Source organism: Erpetoichthys calabaricus, chromosome 1, assembly GCF_900747795.2.
Source record: "Erpetoichthys calabaricus chromosome 1, fErpCal1.3, whole genome shotgun sequence".
In the NCBI taxonomy this organism is placed as follows: Eukaryota; Metazoa; Chordata; class Cladistia; order Polypteriformes; family Polypteridae; genus Erpetoichthys; species Erpetoichthys calabaricus.
This window is the reverse complement of record NC_041394.2, coordinates 177,178,707-177,197,827: the sequence shown is the minus strand read 5'-3', so window position 1 is coordinate 177,197,827 and position 19,121 is coordinate 177,178,707. Positions and strand designations below refer to the sequence as shown.

General features: G+C 36.4%; 1 protein-coding gene across 3 annotated transcripts in view; it reads right to left on the bottom strand.

Moving 5' to 3' along the window:
- Positions 1 to 19,121, bottom strand: part of nedd1 (NEDD1 gamma-tubulin ring complex targeting factor) — a 753,979-nt gene that overhangs the window by 726,452 nt on the left and 8,406 nt on the right. For all 3 annotated transcript variants that reach the window (XR_007934374.1, XM_028809018.2, XM_028809027.2), the window contains exon 2: positions 1,423 to 1,566. Coding sequence is in view for 2 of the 3 variants with exons in the window: in XM_028809018.2 (XP_028664851.1) it covers positions 1,423 to 1,558 (136 nt within the window). In the remaining variant the exon portion in view is untranslated. The remainder of the gene's footprint in view (positions 1 to 1,422; positions 1,567 to 19,121) is intronic.

Below are 19,121 nucleotides of genomic sequence, written 5' to 3'. Positions count from 1 at the left end.
GTCATCGTCATGTTGTAAGGTCCACTTTCCATTTAGCGTCAATCTTCTGACAAATGGTTTGCATTACCCTTAACATCCATCTGGTACAATGAAGAATTCATACTGAATTCTGTGAAAGTAAGCTGCTCAGGCCCTGATGGAGCAAATCAGCTCTAAACCAAGCACTTTCCACTGGTTCTTCTGATCAAATGATATGTTTGGTTTTTGCCAAATATATCTTCTGATACTGTACACAAAAATGCTATCACTGACATATCTGTCTAGAGTACATCGTTCCAGAAGTCCTGGTTGTTGTCTTGGTGTTTAAGAGCAAACTTTAGTCTTGCCCTGATGTTGTTCTTATGGAGAAAAATGATTCCTCCTGGCACACCTGCCATGTGTATCAAATTTGTACAATCTTTTGAGAGTGGTAGACTCATATACTCTAATATCAACAGTGGCAAGAGCTACGTGTATGGTCCCTGATGAAATTCTGGGGTTTTAAGAGACTTTTTTCAGAAATCTGTGTTCTGCTATCAGAGTGGGGTGGGGTGTGGTGAGGTGGCCTGGCTTGGCCAAGTTGGCAGTTGCTTGAAATCTTCTCCACTTGTAGATACTCTTTTGGAGAGTGGAACGGTTAATTTTCAGTTGTTTGGACATCTTTTTAGATCCTTTCCAGACTCATAACTTCTTTCTGAAGGACTCAGAGGGCTCTTTCAATCTAGGCATGGTAATAAGACACACAAAGAACAAAACAAACCAAATGCCTGATGTTTAAATAAGAAATGTTCTTTCAAGGTCCTTTCCAATGATGATCTAATCATTTTGCATTTAAATTATACAATGGACTACAAAATGTAAATGTGGTATGATGTTTGTTATTTCATATCACCTTTACCTATAGATACTGTTTAAATAAAGGTCAAACCTTTCCATGGGGTGCTCTTCAGTAGAATGTGCATGGAAGTATAAAATTTATATTCATGTTTTGTTGTCACCATTATTACTTACTTTTATGAACAAGGCATTTAATATAAACATATTTAATTTTGTGTTAGTGAAGATTTATGGCAGGATGTCCAACAGTGGTTAGATGGTGAAGGAATTAAACAAGATTTTAAACTTTTTCAAAATTCCACATAACCTGCAATTCCACCTCTATAACCCTCATTTAAAGTATCAAACTTTGTGCTTTACCTACATGGTTGAAAGCAGGAAGTAAAATGTTGTTTCCTTTAAGGATGAAGTCAAATGATATGCAATGTCAGTACTGAAGAATATGTTTAAGAATTATTAAGAATATGTGCATATAATACAGGAAAAATAGCAAGACTGCTTTTTCTTGGTATGATTATAATGTAAATAAAAATGTATTGAGTAGTGAATACGCCAGAAAGTACATGCATTCAGTCATGTAATTATTAATTAAACGAAAATGGATATTATTGCTGCTCCAACAAACTCTAGAAACAGTCTGACTTGGGGTGTGAGGGCTGAATTGATCCACCACAGTCATTGACGAGGAGTTCCAGATCTTTATGTCATCTCCCGCAGATACCAGGCGAATGCTGTCCTCCATAGCGACTCCTGTACAGAAAATAAAATTGGTTGAAAATAAAAGATTAAGTATAAAAGTACCATTATAACTTAAGCAATGGTTCTTAGAAGGCAGAACAATACCCAGAAAGAAATGTAAAAAAATACAATTTTACACTTAAACATTTTATGCCATCTACAAAGATCAGTTCTTTGCTTTAAAAATCTGAAAAAAAAAAAAACAGAATTGCGTGCTTTCTCTGACTTATGAACAACTGCTTCACAAAAATTGTAATGTAATAAGAAAGTCTTTTAATTCACCTTTTTTGGACTTAAGAAACATAATAAAGCTGAAGGAAGTCTGAGCCTGGAACTATTTTCAAATGTATGCTACTATTGCTTTCACCAGATCATCTTTGCAGTCAGTCTGGTGTACTTAATATTAGAAATATTTTTTTAACATTTTATTAATTTTATTAGAATCAAACAAAAATCCACACAAGCAAGTCAAGTTTAACAAAACTAGTTTCAAAACTAATCAACCCCCACCCATGACAAAGAGAGCCAGGCCAGCAGAGAAAAACTTTAACAATAGTAAAATATGTAAATAAGTCATTATATATATATATATATATATATTATATATATATAAATAAAATTCTTTTCGCGTTTGAAAATGAAAATTACGTATGAAACGTTGAAACAGAAATTATGTATGACCACCGGGGAACAGAAAAAACATTCTTAATAAACCTGATTCTTTCCCAGAGAGCAAATGGTGACATAGCTCTGACTGTATCGTCATGGGGAATCGCTTCGACATTATTAGATGGAGGTCGTACAGCACATTCGGCATTGCAATTACCATTAAACCTCACTCACGACGAAAATCCAATTTGCAACATAAGCAAGGAATCTGGAAAGGCAAAAGTCTTGCAACATTCAAAGATAATAGTTTAGGATGAGTGCACCATGGCACATAAAAGAGCTTCTGAAGCCTTGAACCAAACAATGCAAGATCTCAGAGATCCTACCAAAATAATGGGAGGTACTGTCGTTTTTACTCGCAGGTGATTTTTGTCAAACATTACCAGTTATTCCACGAGAGACACCAGCGGATGAACTTAACATGTGTTTAAAATCCATGTTTTTCCCACGGTCAGTTATATGTCGCGTGTTCTCAGGTAGGTACACCAAAAAATGTATACATTTATGCACGTAATGGGCAAACAAAAAATGTAGTATACCCAAAAGCACTGCAGTAGTACTCAATGTATCTTTACTTCTTAAATGTTAATGTTTTACTGTTTAATAATTTATACGCTTCTTATATGTTGTTCAAATTCTTTTATCAAAATACCAGTAATAGCGCACTGCACGATAACATGCAGTAAATACACTTGACTTGAGCATTCATAGTATTCATCCTCTTTCTCTGTACGTTTAGCATTCGTTTGCTCAGAGGTTGATGTGCTTGCTGCTTCCTGAGCAACTCTTCTTTACTCCACCCTAGCAGCCCGCTGCTTCTCTTTCGTCGGCATCTTTTTGCGTTAAAACTGATTACGTTTTTGTGTTGCAATTACTTAGTACGTTTTCTTTAACCTTTCACTTAATCTGGCACGTAAGTCTTCAATCTGCCTCAAGAATGATTAGCGAAGGTGGTAGGGAATGAGAATGGCACCCGTACGCATCCACTGCACGGCCGCCCTGCTGCGCACTGCTGAGAGTTGATTCTACAATAAAATAAAATAAAGATAAAGAGAGTAATAAAATCATCACCCCAAAAGCGGATAGTAGACGTCACGTAGTATATGTGTACCAAATTTCAAGTCAATAGGTGAAACGGTTTGCGAGCTACAGGTGATTTAAAATCCTGGACAGACAAACGAACAGCCACGGAAGCATATTATAGAAGAAGATTTTACTGTTTAATAATTTATATTTATATGCAATGTGCTTCTTATATATTACTTCATATTCTCATATGATGATGTTAATAATGTTGTTTATACTGATTTCTATGTTATTGTAAGTGCTCTTTATTTGTTGAAAAATAAAATTCGCAATTAACAGACTTATTTTATAAATACATTTTATTTTTTTCCCTTGCACTCAGTGAGCGAAGCCACTGGGTAATCAGCTATTAAATGAATAAAAATAAATTCAATAAAAAAGAGGGGGTGCTGTCTGAGTCCTCAAGACTGATCAATATTTTTTCCAGAACAGAGGTAGGTGGGAGGTGAGGGAAAATGGGTAGGTTCTGTTAGGACTGCAGGCACAGTATTTTGTGGATCTGATATATACAGTACCATATCATCTGCATATAGAGAAATTTTCTGTTCAAGTCCTTCTCTGATTATCCCTTTTATCTCATAAGCATTTTGACAGTGAACTGCCAGTGGCTCAATGGCAAGTGCAAAAAGCAGTGGTGACAAGGGACATCCTTGTCTAGTACCATTTTCTAGTTTGAAGTAGTCTAAATTAACGTTATTAATACAAACTGAAGCTTTTGGACTGGTACACAGTAGTTTGATCCATGCAAAAATGTTCTGGCAAAACCTAAATTTCTCCAATATTTTTTCTGCATCCAACGATAATAATTATTGTTAGACTTTGTGGGTTAATATGGGGGCAGTACCACCCACCGGGGTTGGCGCTGAAGAAATCTAAGGGGGCCATTTCTGGTCCAAGACATATTAAGGGGGCGTTGAGGACCAGCCGCTGCCCACTTGCACAATACTCGCAAGAGCGCGCTGAACAGTTTTATTAATACTAAAAATCATCAAACACGTTTCAACCAATTATTCTAAATGTCCATTAAGAAAGACCCGTCCGTACTAAATAGTAGGCATTGGTACATTATATTTACAAGTTTCCACAAGTCACGCACTCTCAGATCATGCAAGTCCTTACAAGATTAACACACGTACAGAGGACCGAATTTATGCATGTTTTGATAGGTTCATTGAACATTACTATAAATACGTGAGAAGTTTTTTTATCAATACCAGATTCCTTCTTTCCTTCCTTCAGAGCAAGTGTAAACCTAAAATTACAGTGTGGTACCTACAGATAACATTCAAAGAAAAACTTACGTGGACCCCCCTGCCTGCGCTACACGCCACCCACTTCACGTCTCTGTCACTCATGTATGTGGATTTCACTTTTACCAAACAACAAATCTTTTAATTCTCAAGGATAGGCCTCTTCATTGGGAAGAAATACTACTTTTCCCTGATGGCAACACGAATTAGACGATGTACAAGTCTCCCATCATCATTTTTAGCCGAAAGAGGATTTAGCATGGTCAACAATCTATTAACAAAGAAAAGAAACAGATTGTCAATAGTGGAATGCGGCAATTTAAGATTACTGATGATAAAAATGGCACCAAACATCGAAAAATTAGTGTCATCATATCAAGCTCAGCCCTTTCACTAATAACAATATATATTTTTTATTCATACTTTGAGCAATACACCAATATTGTTAATATATTCTAATAAAATAATTTTAAAAATCTGTCCTTGTTTTTCAATATATAGTATAGTATAGTTCACCCAAGGGGGGCGCTATGGAATCACTCTTTGAAAAAGTTGGCTCTGACCCAAAAAAGGTTGGGAACCTATGGTCTGTATGATGCACATTGTAACAAGTCCTTATTTTGCTTAGGAAAGATGGAAATTAAGGCTTGACAAAAAGTTTGAGGTAGAATTTTATTGTCTCTGTCTTCTGTAAATGTTGCTAATAAAAGGGGAGCTAGCTTAATTGAGAATTTTTTTTATAAAATTTGGCAGGGTAGCCATCATGGCCTGCTGCTTTCCCACTCTGAAGCGAGTTTCTAGAAAATTAGCAATAATTCAATTAGTATAGTAGTGACAGATTTACTACTTAAATATTAGCAATAATTTAATTAGTAAATCAGTCAATACTATACTAAAATATGAATTTAACACTCTATATCTAATGTTAGGTTTTTTACATTTTCCCTATATTTCACCTTTGCATACAGACTTCTATGGCAAGCCAAATTAACATTTAGAGATATCTCAAAATGAATTTTATGATATCTGGAAATGCATTTTAGATATCTCAAATTGAATTATATCTAAAAATACATCTATTTTAAGATATCTAAAAAGAATTGTATGATATCTCAAACAGATTTCAAGATATCTTGAAGTGATATGCTGTACATTTTCAGATATCTGAAATGCATTTCAAGATATCTTAAATGCAATTTGAGATATCTTGAAATATGTTCATGTGCATTTTGAGATATCTCAAATACATTTCAAGATATCTTAAAATACATCTGCAGGCATTTTGAGATATCTGAAATACTTTTTCAGATATCTTAAAGTAACTTCCTGCGTATTTCAAGATATCTCAATTACATTTTCAGATATCTTAAAATAACTTCCTGCGTATTTCAAGATATCTCAAATACATTTTCAGATATCTTAAAATAACTTCCTGTGTATTTCAAGATATCTCAAATACATTTTCAGATATCTTAAAATCACTTCCTGTGTATTTCAAGATATCTCAAATACATTTTCAGATATCTTAAAATCACTTCCTGTAAAATTTCTTATACTTTCAATGGAACTTCCTGCCTATTTTAAGATATCTTGAAATGCATTTAAGATATCTCGAAATGCACAGGAAGTGATTTTGAGATATCATGAAATGTATTTGAGATATCTTGAAATGCACAGGAAGTGATTTTGAGATATCATGAAATGTATTTGAGATATCTTGAAATGTGCAGGAAGTCATTTTAAGATATCTTGAAATGTATTTTAGATATCTTGAAATGTGCAGGAAGTCATTTTAAGATATCTTGAAATGTTTTTTTAGATATCTTGAAATGTGCAGGAAGTCATTTTAAGATATCTGAAAATGCATTTCAGATATCTCAAAATGAATTTGGGATATCTTAAAATGAGAAGGAAGTTATTTTAAGATATCTCGAAATATAATTTAGATATCTTAAAAAGCATTTAAGATATCTTGAAATTCATTGTTGTTTCAGATATCTGAAATACATTTTTAGATATCTAAAATTAATTTCATGATATCTTAAAATGGGTTTCTGCTCTATTTCAGATATCTAACAATGTATTTCAAGATATCTAAAATGCATTTTAAGATATCTTTAAAAGGACACTCAATTATTTCAAGATATCTCAATAGCACTTTCAGATATCTACAATACAATTTAAGATATCTCAAATACATTTTCAGATATCTCAACATCACTTCCTGCTCATTTCAAGGTATCTCAAATACATTTTAAGATATCTTATAATAAACAAGAAGTCCATTGAAATAATAGGCAGTTTTACAGGAAATGATTTTGAGATATCTTGAAATACAGACACAATTATTTTGAGATATCTGAAACTGTATTTGAGATATCTTGAAATGCATTTGAGATATCCCGAAATGTATTGCAGATATCTTAAAATGTAAAGGAAAGTATTTTAAGATATCTCAAAGCGAGTTTCAGATATCTTAAAAAGTAAATTACATTTTAAGATATCTGAAATTCATTTTGAGATATCTCTAAATGTTAATTTGGCTTGCCATAGACTTCATAATTACTATCCTTCATAGCAGCCAATGCACAAGGTGGCAAGCAAGCTACCTAATGGTAACTAAAGTGTTTGGTTAGTAATCCAGGCAGGACATTTATGTCAGTGGTTCGCCAAATGGGGTCTTCTGACCACCTGTATTCCAAAAGTGTTAGTTAAATGGATTGCAAGCTTTTAAACCTTATAGATATATTAGTTCATTACATACATTATATATAGTGTCATGCAAAAGTTTGGGTACCCTTGCTTAAAATACCAGTTACTGTCAATAGTGAAGTGAGCAGAAGATGAAACAATCACCAAAAGGCATAAAGTTGTTATGCAAGATTAGTGCATTGTTTTTGTTTTTCACAACTATACAGTTAAAAAATGAAAGGATCACCATTCAAACTTTTGAGCATGCCAAGATATTTGAAGTCTCAGACCTTAATTAGCTTATTAGGGCTATGGCAACCATGTGCTCCCCTAATCAGCTGCTTAGCACTCCAAAAAATAAAATAATTGATGCTCACAAAGCATGAGAAGACTACAAGAAGATTGCAAGGTGTTTTCAGGTAACTGTTTCCTTTATTCATAATGTTATTAAGAAATGGCAGTTAACAGGAACAGTAACCCAACCACAGGGGATGCACAAACCAGTGTGTTTCTTTGTGCTGGTCCCAATGGGGAGTGTGGAGGAGAGGTGAAAAAGAGAGTGCAGGCAAGGGGGGAAGTATGTGGAGAAGAGTGGCAGAAGTGATTTGTGACAGACGGGTATCAGCAAGAGTGAAAGGGAAGGACTACAGGATGGTAGTGAAAACAGCTATGTTATATGGGTCGGAGATGGTGGCACAGACCAAAAAACAGGAGACAGAGCTGGAGGCAGAAGATGTTAAATTTTGCATTGGGTGTGACGAGGATGGAGAGGAATAGAAATGAGTACATTAGAGGGTCAGCTCTGGTTGGACGTCTTAGAGACAAAGTCAGAGAGGCGAGATTGTGTTGGCCTGGACATGAGCAGAGGAGAGATACTGGATATATTAGGAAAAGTATCCTAAGCATGGAGCTGCCAGATAAGAGGAAAAAAGAAAGGCCAAAGAGGAGGTTTATGGATGTGGTAAAAAGAAGACATGCAGGTGATGGGTGTAACAGAATAAGCTACAGAGGACAGGAGGATATAGAAAAAGAGGATCCACTGTGGCAACCCCTAACAAGAGCAGCCGAAAGATGAAGTTAACAGGAATGGTGGAGGTCAAGTTGAGGTCTGGAAAACCAAGAAAACTTTCTGGAAGAACTACTTGTTGGATTGCTAGAAAGGCAAATAAAAAACCCCTTTTGACTGCAAATGTCCTTAAGAAGATTTAGCAGACTCTGGAGTGGTGGTGCATCGTTCTACTGTGCAGCAACATCTGAACAGATATTACCTTAATGGTGGTGCCAGCAGAAGAAAATCTTTCCTGCATCCTAGCCACAAAATTCAGCACTTAAAAGTTGCAAATAAACATCTAAACGAGCCTGATGCTTGTTGGAACCAAGTCCTGTGGACTGACAAAGTTAAAATAAAACTTTCTGGCCACAATGTGCAAAGGTATGTTTTGAGAAAAACGGTGCTGAATTCCAGGAAAAGAACACCTCTCCAATAGTGATGAGCAACTCCATGGTGTTCGCTTCGCCTCAAGTTTGGAGAAATCACGGAAGTGTTTTACATGTCCATACGAATATCACTTAACTCGTTGAAATGCATTGAAGACAATGGGGAAGGCATAACTGAACTAGATTTGATAAGATTATAATGGTGCGATCATCTTTAAAGTGTCCCTGACGGCTAGTGAAACATCTGCCAACTATACTGGACCGACTATTGTGGCCAAAAAGGTGACCTAAGCTGTGCAGTAGCAGTGCCAACCACTGCACCACCATGCCTCTGTGAGATCAAAAAACAAAGAACGCAGTCAGAGATGAGCAATCACATATTTCATCAAAAACAAAGTGGAAATGTTGAAATCATAGTCAAAAGTCAGAAAAAATATGCAGGTCTTTTGAAGGCAGAAAATTCAAAGTGGCGTGTCATGATTGAAGCCAGGGGCTCATTCTGTTTTTTGAAGTAGCGCTGTGTCATGCCAACAGTAAAGCATCCTGAGATCATTCATGTGTGGGGTTGCTTGTCAACCAAGGGAGTGGGCTCACCCACAATTTTGCCTAAGAACACATCCATGAATAAAGAATGGTACCAAAACATCCTCCAAGAGCAACTTCTCCCAACCATCCAAGAACAGTTTGGCGATAAACAATGCCTTTTCCATCATGATAGTTATCATTTTTGCCTTATGGCACGGTGCGCTAAGTGGCTCGGCGAACAAAACATCGAAAGTTTGTGTCCATGGCCAGGAAACACCCCAGACTTTTATCCTATTGAGAACTTGTGGTCAATCCTCAGGAGGCAGGTGGACAAACAAAAACCCACAAATTCTGATAAACTCCAAGCATTGATTATGCAAGAATGGGCTGCCATCAGTCAGGATTTGGCCCAGAAGTTGACTGACAGCATGTTAGGGCAAATTGCAGAGGTCTTGAAAAAGAAAGGCCAACTCTGCAAATATTGACTCTTTGTCTAAACCTAATGTAATTGTCAATAAAAGCCTCTGAAACTTATGCACTGCTTCTAATTATACTTCAGTATACCACAGAAACTTCTGACAAAAAGATCTAAAAACACTGAAGCAGCAAACTTTGTGAAAACCAATATTTGTGTCATCCTCAAAACTTTTGGACACAACTGTAGGCACATAGAGTGTGATTTTATGCTATTTGAAGGTTGATGATCACAAATATGGTCATTTTTTGATATTTGATTCTTTACCAATTGTCCAAACTAAGAACCACTCCCAGAAGGATAAAAATAACAAATTTTAAACATAAGCAAATGAACCATTTTTTAGACAATTTCAAGGTCAGTGATATGAATATGATGTTCTTAGCCCTCCAAGAACCTTTATTAGTGGTATTTCTATTACATTCAAGAATATTTAAACTTAAAACATCTTAACTGAAGCAGACATTTTAATATTTCAAATATTTGATTCAGGTTTCTTCTTTATTATGTACTTCCACCTCATGAAGTAAATCATTACATTTCTCATGAACACACCAAATTAGGGCAGCTTACCCTAACTCACACTTTTTTTAATTATAATAATCAGGTTGCTGCTGCCAAACAATTGCGCCAGCAAAAAAGATCACAGCAAAGCACCTAACATTAATATCATGAAGCAAACCATCCACATTACCTACAGATATTAACTGTACTTCTGTTTATTGTTGAGTGTTCAAGTGGAAAAGATGCACCATTAGTGAAAACCCTATCCATGAGGAGGAGGAAAACAATACTCATCAATACTGCATCATTCACCATTTTCTAGGCACAACTGCCTGAGCTCAATCCCAGGACCACTCTGCCTTACCATAATAATTATTTTAGTGAGCAACACACTATGCTTGTGGTAGTACATGCACACGTGACAGTGGGAACCAGTCCAACATAGCCATTTTCTTAAGAGGTAAACAATTGTTGCTGCTATTGAAACATTCTTTTGTCTTATTTTTAAATGACTTGCTTTTTAATATTCATAACACAAAAACTTTTTCCTTAATCAGTACCCAAACAACAGACAGCATTAAAAACATATCAAAAGAAGTATATTCATTAGCATCATGCATAAACATTTGAGGATCACCTTCCTGACTCATTCTTGGTAAGCAATACCACACTGGGACAACAGTGGGCGCTGTACTTAACTGATCGTCTCTTTCTGTTCTCACAGCACAGAGAAGATGCCCAATGACAGCAAATGACTCTGCTCCTTCCAGTCGGAGGATTATATATCTGAGGCACTGCTAAATGGTGGTGTCTCCTTGTGGACTAACACTTGACAGAGATGGAGCTCTACTCTAGACCCGAGATGTTTAAGGAGGTATAGCAGCCCTTTGTTTTGAGTTGCAATCATTCACGTTTTTTTGTTGCGCTCCCCTCTGTTAATTAAACAGGGCAATCCAGCTGGCATGCTAACATTTATTTTGGATCCTCTGTCACACCATCAACTACAACATCTGGTTACTAATTAAGAACATTGATGGAACAAACATTTTAATTATTGACAACTGAAATAAATATGTACTTTAACTAACCTTTGAAATATCAGAGGCAGGTTCTTTAAAAAAAAAAATCATCTGTGTAACAGACCAATCCTTTTCTTCTCATATCTATATCTCCTAAAGTTGTACTAAAACACAGTTCACAGTCCCAACTGGTACAAAGTACTAACAGAAGCTTTTGTGCAAAAAGTAGTCAAGGTAGTCAAGGAAGTAAATCAGACAATACTGCTTACCCAGGGTTGGAGAGCAGTCCAGTGTCCGATCTCATGTTCACTTGGTTGTGTCCGCACTTAAAAGTTCAGGTTTGTTGTAATCTATACATAACAGATGAAACTCATGCTGACATGTGACCTCAGAAAAGTAACAATACGGTAGCAACAAAAGACATATACAGAAATGTTTCTATTGTTTTTGTACTATATATTTTCTTTGTTTCTGGTCTTGCTGTGCGTGTGTATAAAGCATGATATATTTACGACTTCTACACTGTTGCTTGTAAGATGCAGGTGAAAACTGCTTTAGCATAGGTGACACAGTCCTTCACAAAAATGTCAATCGTTGCATGCACAAATGACTTCAAAGATACAGTGTTCTGTCATTTTACCCAAATTTACCAGCTCATCCTACTGTCAGAAACTGCTACATTTACCCTGAAAAAAACATTTTTTTTTTCACAATTAGTAAAATGAATTGGATATATATCAGTAGTGTTGATACATACTGACCAGAGGTTGTTTTGCTAAGTAGGATCTTTCATTTTATTTAAACACAGAAAGTCTTTACATGGTTAACAAATGCAATAACTTAAAACACTAAAGGCTGCATTATGATTGTCTTTTAAGTATTTCCTCCTTATCATCATTATTTATTGGAAAGGATGAGTAAACACTAACTATTATGTGATATCACATAACATAAGTTTACTGATGTTGACATTACTAACCACTAAATGTTTTAGAACTGTCAGCTCCATTTCTATAATATAAATAAATTACATTTTATGGTATGGATTACTTTTTGATTTTTATCAGAAAAACCTCTAAATGGCAGACATTAACCTTTTTTATATTAGTGGTTTTTTTGATGCACCCCATATCTGAAGTGCAGATAGCAGAGAATTAAAGGTAAATAAGACTTGTGAAGGATTTGAAGCATTAAATGGTGAGTATGATGGCAGCGAGGACAGAGATATTTTTTGTTTACCAGCAGGGTTCCAAGTTGTAAAAAGAATGTTTTGTTTTTTTAAACTCATCTATAAACTTACAATTTGTTTGGGCTTCTCTTGTACTTATGAGCTGGTGATGAATCTTAACACACTTATGTCCCATTTTTTTTTTAAGTGTCCAATTCCACTTGTTCCATTTGCAGATGGAAAAAATGAAATAACTTGATATACAGTGCATCCGGAATTTTTTTTATTTTCAATAAATTTGCAAAAATCTCAAGTAAACTTTTTTCATGTTGTCATTATGGGGTGTTGTGTGTAGAATTCTGAGGAAAAAAATGAATTTAATCCATTTTGGAGTAAGGCTGTAACATAACAAAATGTGGAAAAAGTGATGCGCTGTGAATACTTTCTGGATGCACTGTACATGTGTTTACAAAATTCAAGTAACAAGCAATGCAAAATACTAGACAATTTAAGGACTTTTATAAAACCTGGCTGGACCAATAATTTCTAGGAAAAATTGGGCATCTGGTCACCTTAAATATAACATTAATTAAACAAATAGAGAACAAAGATAAGAGGTGGAGGCAGTGTTATTATGACTGCTGTGGGATGGATGATTGTGACAGTGAGAGGCTGGAAAAGATGAAGAGAAGAGACACTGAGCTCTTCAAACTCCTATGTTGGATTGTTTATGCCTTCTGTCTCAATTTCTTCCACTGCAGTGGGAGGATAAGGGATGCAAGAAGTAGAAGTTGAAGCCCAGATGAAGTAGACATAGGAGTGGTGGCAATAGCTGCAATTGTGGCTGCATTAGAAGAATTACAGTTGCTACATGAAAGAACAAAAAGATGCTGGTCTGCAAGGCTTCTGCTATCTATCTTTCGTAGCACTAAATCAAAAATTTCATATTGAGTCTAAACTATGCATATACCATACCATTCTCTAAACCTGCTTAATCCCAGTTCATATAATACATGTAACACTAAAAAAGGGAATTTAAAAATGAATTAAAAACAACCCATCCTAAATGTGAAAACTTGCAACTCAACCCTTTGTATCTTGGTGATTACTTAGATTAAATGTATAGTACATGTCTTGTCCATTGTGATAAAGTCACAGTATTACAAAAACTAACCATCCTTAAAATTATGCCAGTATTATTAAAACCGATATTGTCCATCACTAACAAACAGAATGTACAGACTACATTCACAAAGTAACCAAGCATGATATTAAAATCAGAAGTCCTAATAATTTCACACCAGCATCACCCATAATGGCAATTTAGTAGAGAATTAAGTATTGGTTTTAGTAGTTAAGCATCTATTGGTGAAATTTATGGGCTCATTTAATTTTTCCTATAAAAAGTAGTGTCTACATTTTTAGTATAATTTTTGAAATACTAATTTATTACACAGAGAGGAACTACATTCAGCATCTAAATTTTACTTACATTTTCTGGAATTTAATTCAAAATTATCTGAACAGTGACAACATGGCAATATAGTCTTTATAGTGTTAAAATATAAAAAAAAAAAACTAATATCACAGTATTCTTAAAGAGAATCTTACATCTCTCTATTATAAAAGAAAATCTTGTGATGAGACATGATCTTCTAAAGAGAGAGTGACACTTTCACTTCCCGTGACACGGTCAAGTCATGCCATACTGACATCCATTGGAAGCATGTTCCCGTGAGACAGTGACCTAGGCAAGGAAAGTAATAATCAGCCCAGAACAAGTGGAATTGAAAACCTTGCAGGTCCAAACGGGGTCAGAAATAAAAGACAGAGTAAAATGCACAGAACTTTATAAAGACATTCAAAAACCTTGGCACGATACACACGCAGAGCTAGTTTAAAAATATGACAGTACTAAAATTCGAAAGTGGCAAAAAAAAAAAAAAAAAGTACAGATCAATCAGATTTCCACAAACAAACGTAAATTAGTACTAGCTGAAATAACGGAACAGCAAAAAGAGATTGAATATGTAGACATAGGTGATATGTCGTAAGTATGTAGATATTATAAGGCTTTTAAGTTTAAGTCAGAGACTTGTAGATCGTCTAATTCGTGTTGCCATCAGGAAAAGTACTGCTGCTTCCCAATGAAGAGGCATTTCTGTAAGAATTCAAAGATGTGTTGTTTGGTGAAAGTGAAATCCACAAAACTACAGGCAAAATATACACGTCTACAATAATCTTTTCGCGTTAGCATCATTCACTGCACAAAATGTTGATTTACACAATAATGGACCATACGCTATGAGAATCTGTGTTCCAGCAACAATTACAGCTACGACAAGTTTAATTTTGAAGACAACACAATTTGGTCAGGTGCGTCTGTATGATCATGGAGAAGCGATGCAACATAGAATCGAAAGAGTTAAATGATCTGACGTAATAGAAATTATACAGACAATAATGGATACAAATCCATACATCCAAAAGTATCGCACTTTACGCAAAATTATCAGCAAAACACAGACAATGAAATTTTCTTGGATTTCTATATGAATCCAAAAGATCACAGTCGCATTTATAATAAATCCGCATGTGACAAATTGTCAGCAATAATAATTTCGAAAAGACGGAGATATCAAAGGCAGAGTAGATATTCATGTATATCCAAAGGCAAAGCATGATTCGTCATTTATGTCAAATATATCGCCACATGCCGACCCTTTACTTTTTCCTTTGCTTTTCCCAGATGGCAAAACAGGATGGTCGTACAATATGAAACAAACGCATTCAGAAAAACGAACAACACCCACACAATATTTCGAGTCAAAATTAGTGACACATTCCCATGTATTTAACCAACTTCTGTCATCTCAACGTCTATCTCAACATTACATTATTAATGCGTATGTAAAAGTCGCAGCTAATCTTATCTTCTTTATTAAAACGAATCAAGCTAAACTGAGAACGGAACATATGCAAGGTCTCATTGATCACGTTCACAATTCACAGATCAAGAGTTCAGACAAATTCAAAATAGGTAAAGGTAAATATTACCATCATCATATCAAGGTAGTCCAAGAGCATTGCAACAGTTATATCATGATGTAATGGCAATATGCAGAACTATTGGTCGGCCAGATTTATTTCTTACAATTAAGTGCAATCCACATTTGCCAGAAAGCTGCAGCTTCTTGAGAACAATGCCACCGGCTACAACGGCTCTGGATATTCTCACATCCGTAAGTAGATTCTTTTATCAAAAAGTCTTATTTTTATTGAATGAACTCGAAACATTGTTTGGGTGAAAAGGAGATCTTGATATGCCATTCGTATTAAAACGTTTACAGTTTCCCGTGAGAATAGCTTTTGCAAGGACGATTAACAAATCACAAGGACAAACATTTGAAAAAGTCAGTTTATTTACAAGAGACAAAGAAACGATATTCACTCACGGCCAGTTATACATTGCATGATCACACTGTAAGACCAATTCCAAATATTGTTTTTACTGAAGTTTTAAAATGAAAAGTGAACATAACGCATATGTAACAATTCCCATAAAAAAAAACACTAAATCGTATTTCCACAGGACCAAACCCGTGGGTTGACGAGCGAAGTGAGAAGGGGGCAAAGCCCCCTAGTAATATCACAAGATTGAGAATGTTGGAAAATTAAAAACACCCGTGGCCAAGAAGACAAATACACTTTTCTCACAATTCTGTATTAATGCCACAATCCATATTACTAACCGAGAATGGTAAACCGGATATGGACGCAGGAGACATAGTGCGCAGGCGCCACACAAAAACAAGGAATTAGCCCCCCCGCCCCAGAGTGAAACGGGAGAGACTACGAAAGACACAGCCACACAAACAAGAGGAGTCAGCGCCCCACCCCAGAGTGAAACGGTACAGACTACGGAGTCCACAAAGGTTCACAAATCAAACCCGAGATAGTACGTAAAGCGGTAACGACACTACGGAGTCCACAAAAGTCCTGGATAAACTCAATGAACGCAGGCGCCTACAACGCGCGTCTGAAATGTCGCGGGAAAAGTGGGCACGGCTCCAAAACGAATGAGCTCGATTAATGTATTTCAGGATAGATACGGACTCCACAGCATATGTGAATCGTGGAACACGACATTCCTGCAAGACACGCCTTACTTACAAAAGATATCATATAAGAGCTCAGCCATCAAAAAACACTCAGTCGTGTGGTACACACAGATCATGTGCTCTCAGCACATATAAAGCGTATAAGTACGATATGGAGAGTAGAGACCCAAAGGCGTTGGAGAGAAAAAAAGGCAGATAAGAGATTATGAAAGCAGTGGAATTCGAAAGGCTCCAACAAACGATGGTGTGATACACATGCAGAGAAAAGTACAGAATATGAAAGCAGAAAAATCCAAGGTTGAGGGCTGTTTGGTTTTAAGTGACTGTTAGGTCCGAAGGAGGGAGGGCGGAGTACAGCACGGAAGACTGACAGCGGGGTATTGATTGATGCGGTAAGGGGGGGCGTTGGAGAGGGTGCTAGAAAGTTGTGTTTGGGGTTAGGAAGTCGGCGATTGTTCAAGTAAAACTTTTGTGACACTTTATCATGTCATTCGCTACAGTATCAAAGAGAAGATAGAAAAGATCGCATTACCGCAAACAAAAGGTGATTAATCATCAGAGCCAGGTGTAATTGAAAAGATCGTCATATTCCATTCGTATTAAAATGTTTACAGTTTACCGTGAGAATAGCATTTGCTAGGACAATTGATAAATCACTGGGACAAACATTAGAAAAAGTCAGATTATTTATTAGAGAAACAGAAACAATATTCACTTACGGGCATTGTCACAATGTGTCTCCAAATAAAGTTGTTTTTAATGAAGCTTTAAAGTGAAAGTGCAAATAATGAAATTGAAACAATTCCAAAGAGAAAAAAAATGTAAACTGTATATCAGATTAACCAAACACAGGGGTTGGCGAGCGAAGCCCCCTAGTAGTATTTAGATACACTGTCTCAGAATTCTTCATGTTGTAAAGATGCATGATATGAAATTCAGTGCCCTTCAAAAATATCTAGCTAGTGAATTTAAAACTAGTATTTCTGTATACTCAAATCAATTATAATGTGTGATGAATAGTACTCAAAGTTATATTTTCTGGGTATATCAAAACATTTATGATTTATCACTTGACGCGAAATATTAATAAAAATCCCATTTTTAAAATAACACAGAACCAGAAGTTCAAAGTATAAGCACATCCCTCCGCTCTACTTTACAATACCCTGCATAATTCAAAGGGGAAATCGTTGCTTGAATTGATGGACTGTACAAACTTGTGTGTTTATTTGATGCATGGGGAATGGGGAGTTATACATTTTTTGCCTTGGTACCATTTCAGTATCGAAGTCCAAAAGCTAATATCAACACCAAAGTCAAAATTTTAGTACACATCCAACAATATGTATAACATTCATATTACTAACCGAGAATGGTAACCCGGAGGGCACGGACGCAGGTACACGGCGATGGGACCAGGAAACATAGTGCGCAGGCGCCTACAGCGCGCGTCTCATAAACCGCAAGCGAAGTCTGATCCACCGCGAATGAAGGAGTCACGGCCCAAAAACGAAAGAGCTCAACTAACGTGAATAAGAAATGAAGCAACAACGCGCCCATAGCTATCGACTAACGACACAGCCACACAAAAAAGAGGATTCTGCGCTGCACCCCAGAGTCAAACGGAAGAGGCTACGGAGGCCCCACAGGTCCACAAAGATAGCACGGAAGGCGCGTGAAAGTACGAAAGGCACTCCGTATTAGACGTACGGCATCCTCCCCTACAACGCGCGTCTGCAAAGCAGGCATTATGGACTGCATTAGATCCTACAATAGTTCACACTACACAGCATGGTCCGGGTAATAAGAATAAACGAACTCTCCGTATTAGACGTACGGCATCCTCACACGTCCAAACCATATAGCATATGTGGATCACATTACAGTGATGCATTATTAACAGTACAACCACAGAAAACGCTCCGTATTAACAGTAAGTGCAATTATCCATATTACTAACGGTAGACAACGAATAACTAATAGAGTCATGGTCACGGCTCCAAAACGATCCAGCTCAACTAACGGAGCTACAAAAACGAGCCCGCATGGATACGTAGGCGCCTACAAAGCGCGTCTGAAACCGCAGAAGCAAAACTGTCTCGGCTCCAAAACCAAACAGCTCGACTAAAGGAGCTACAAGAGCGAGCCCGCATGGACAAATACAATGAACATAGACGCCTACAACGCACATCTGAAACTGCGGAAGCAAAGCAGGCACAGGTTCAAAACGAAAGACCACAACTGATGGAGATACAAAAACGAGCCCGCCTAGATAAAATCAATGAACGCAGGCGCCTACAACGCGCGTCTGCAAAGCAGGCATTATGGACTGCATTAGATCCTACAATAGTTCATTTGCTTTTGCATCTACTGGTGTAAATATCTGGCCACCAGCTGGTAAAGGCCCGTACTGCTTTCGCGTATGTGGACAAATATTACATCGGATTGGAACAGTGCACCCTGAACCACATCACGAACGCAAATATGCACAAATCTACGTGTTAGATCCAGATGACGCAATCTATCAATGAATGAACTTTCCTGAAAACAAGCAATGCACAGAGCTGATAATGAGAAACGTCGCTGAAGTCATAAACAATCACACATTAGCTAAGTCTATAA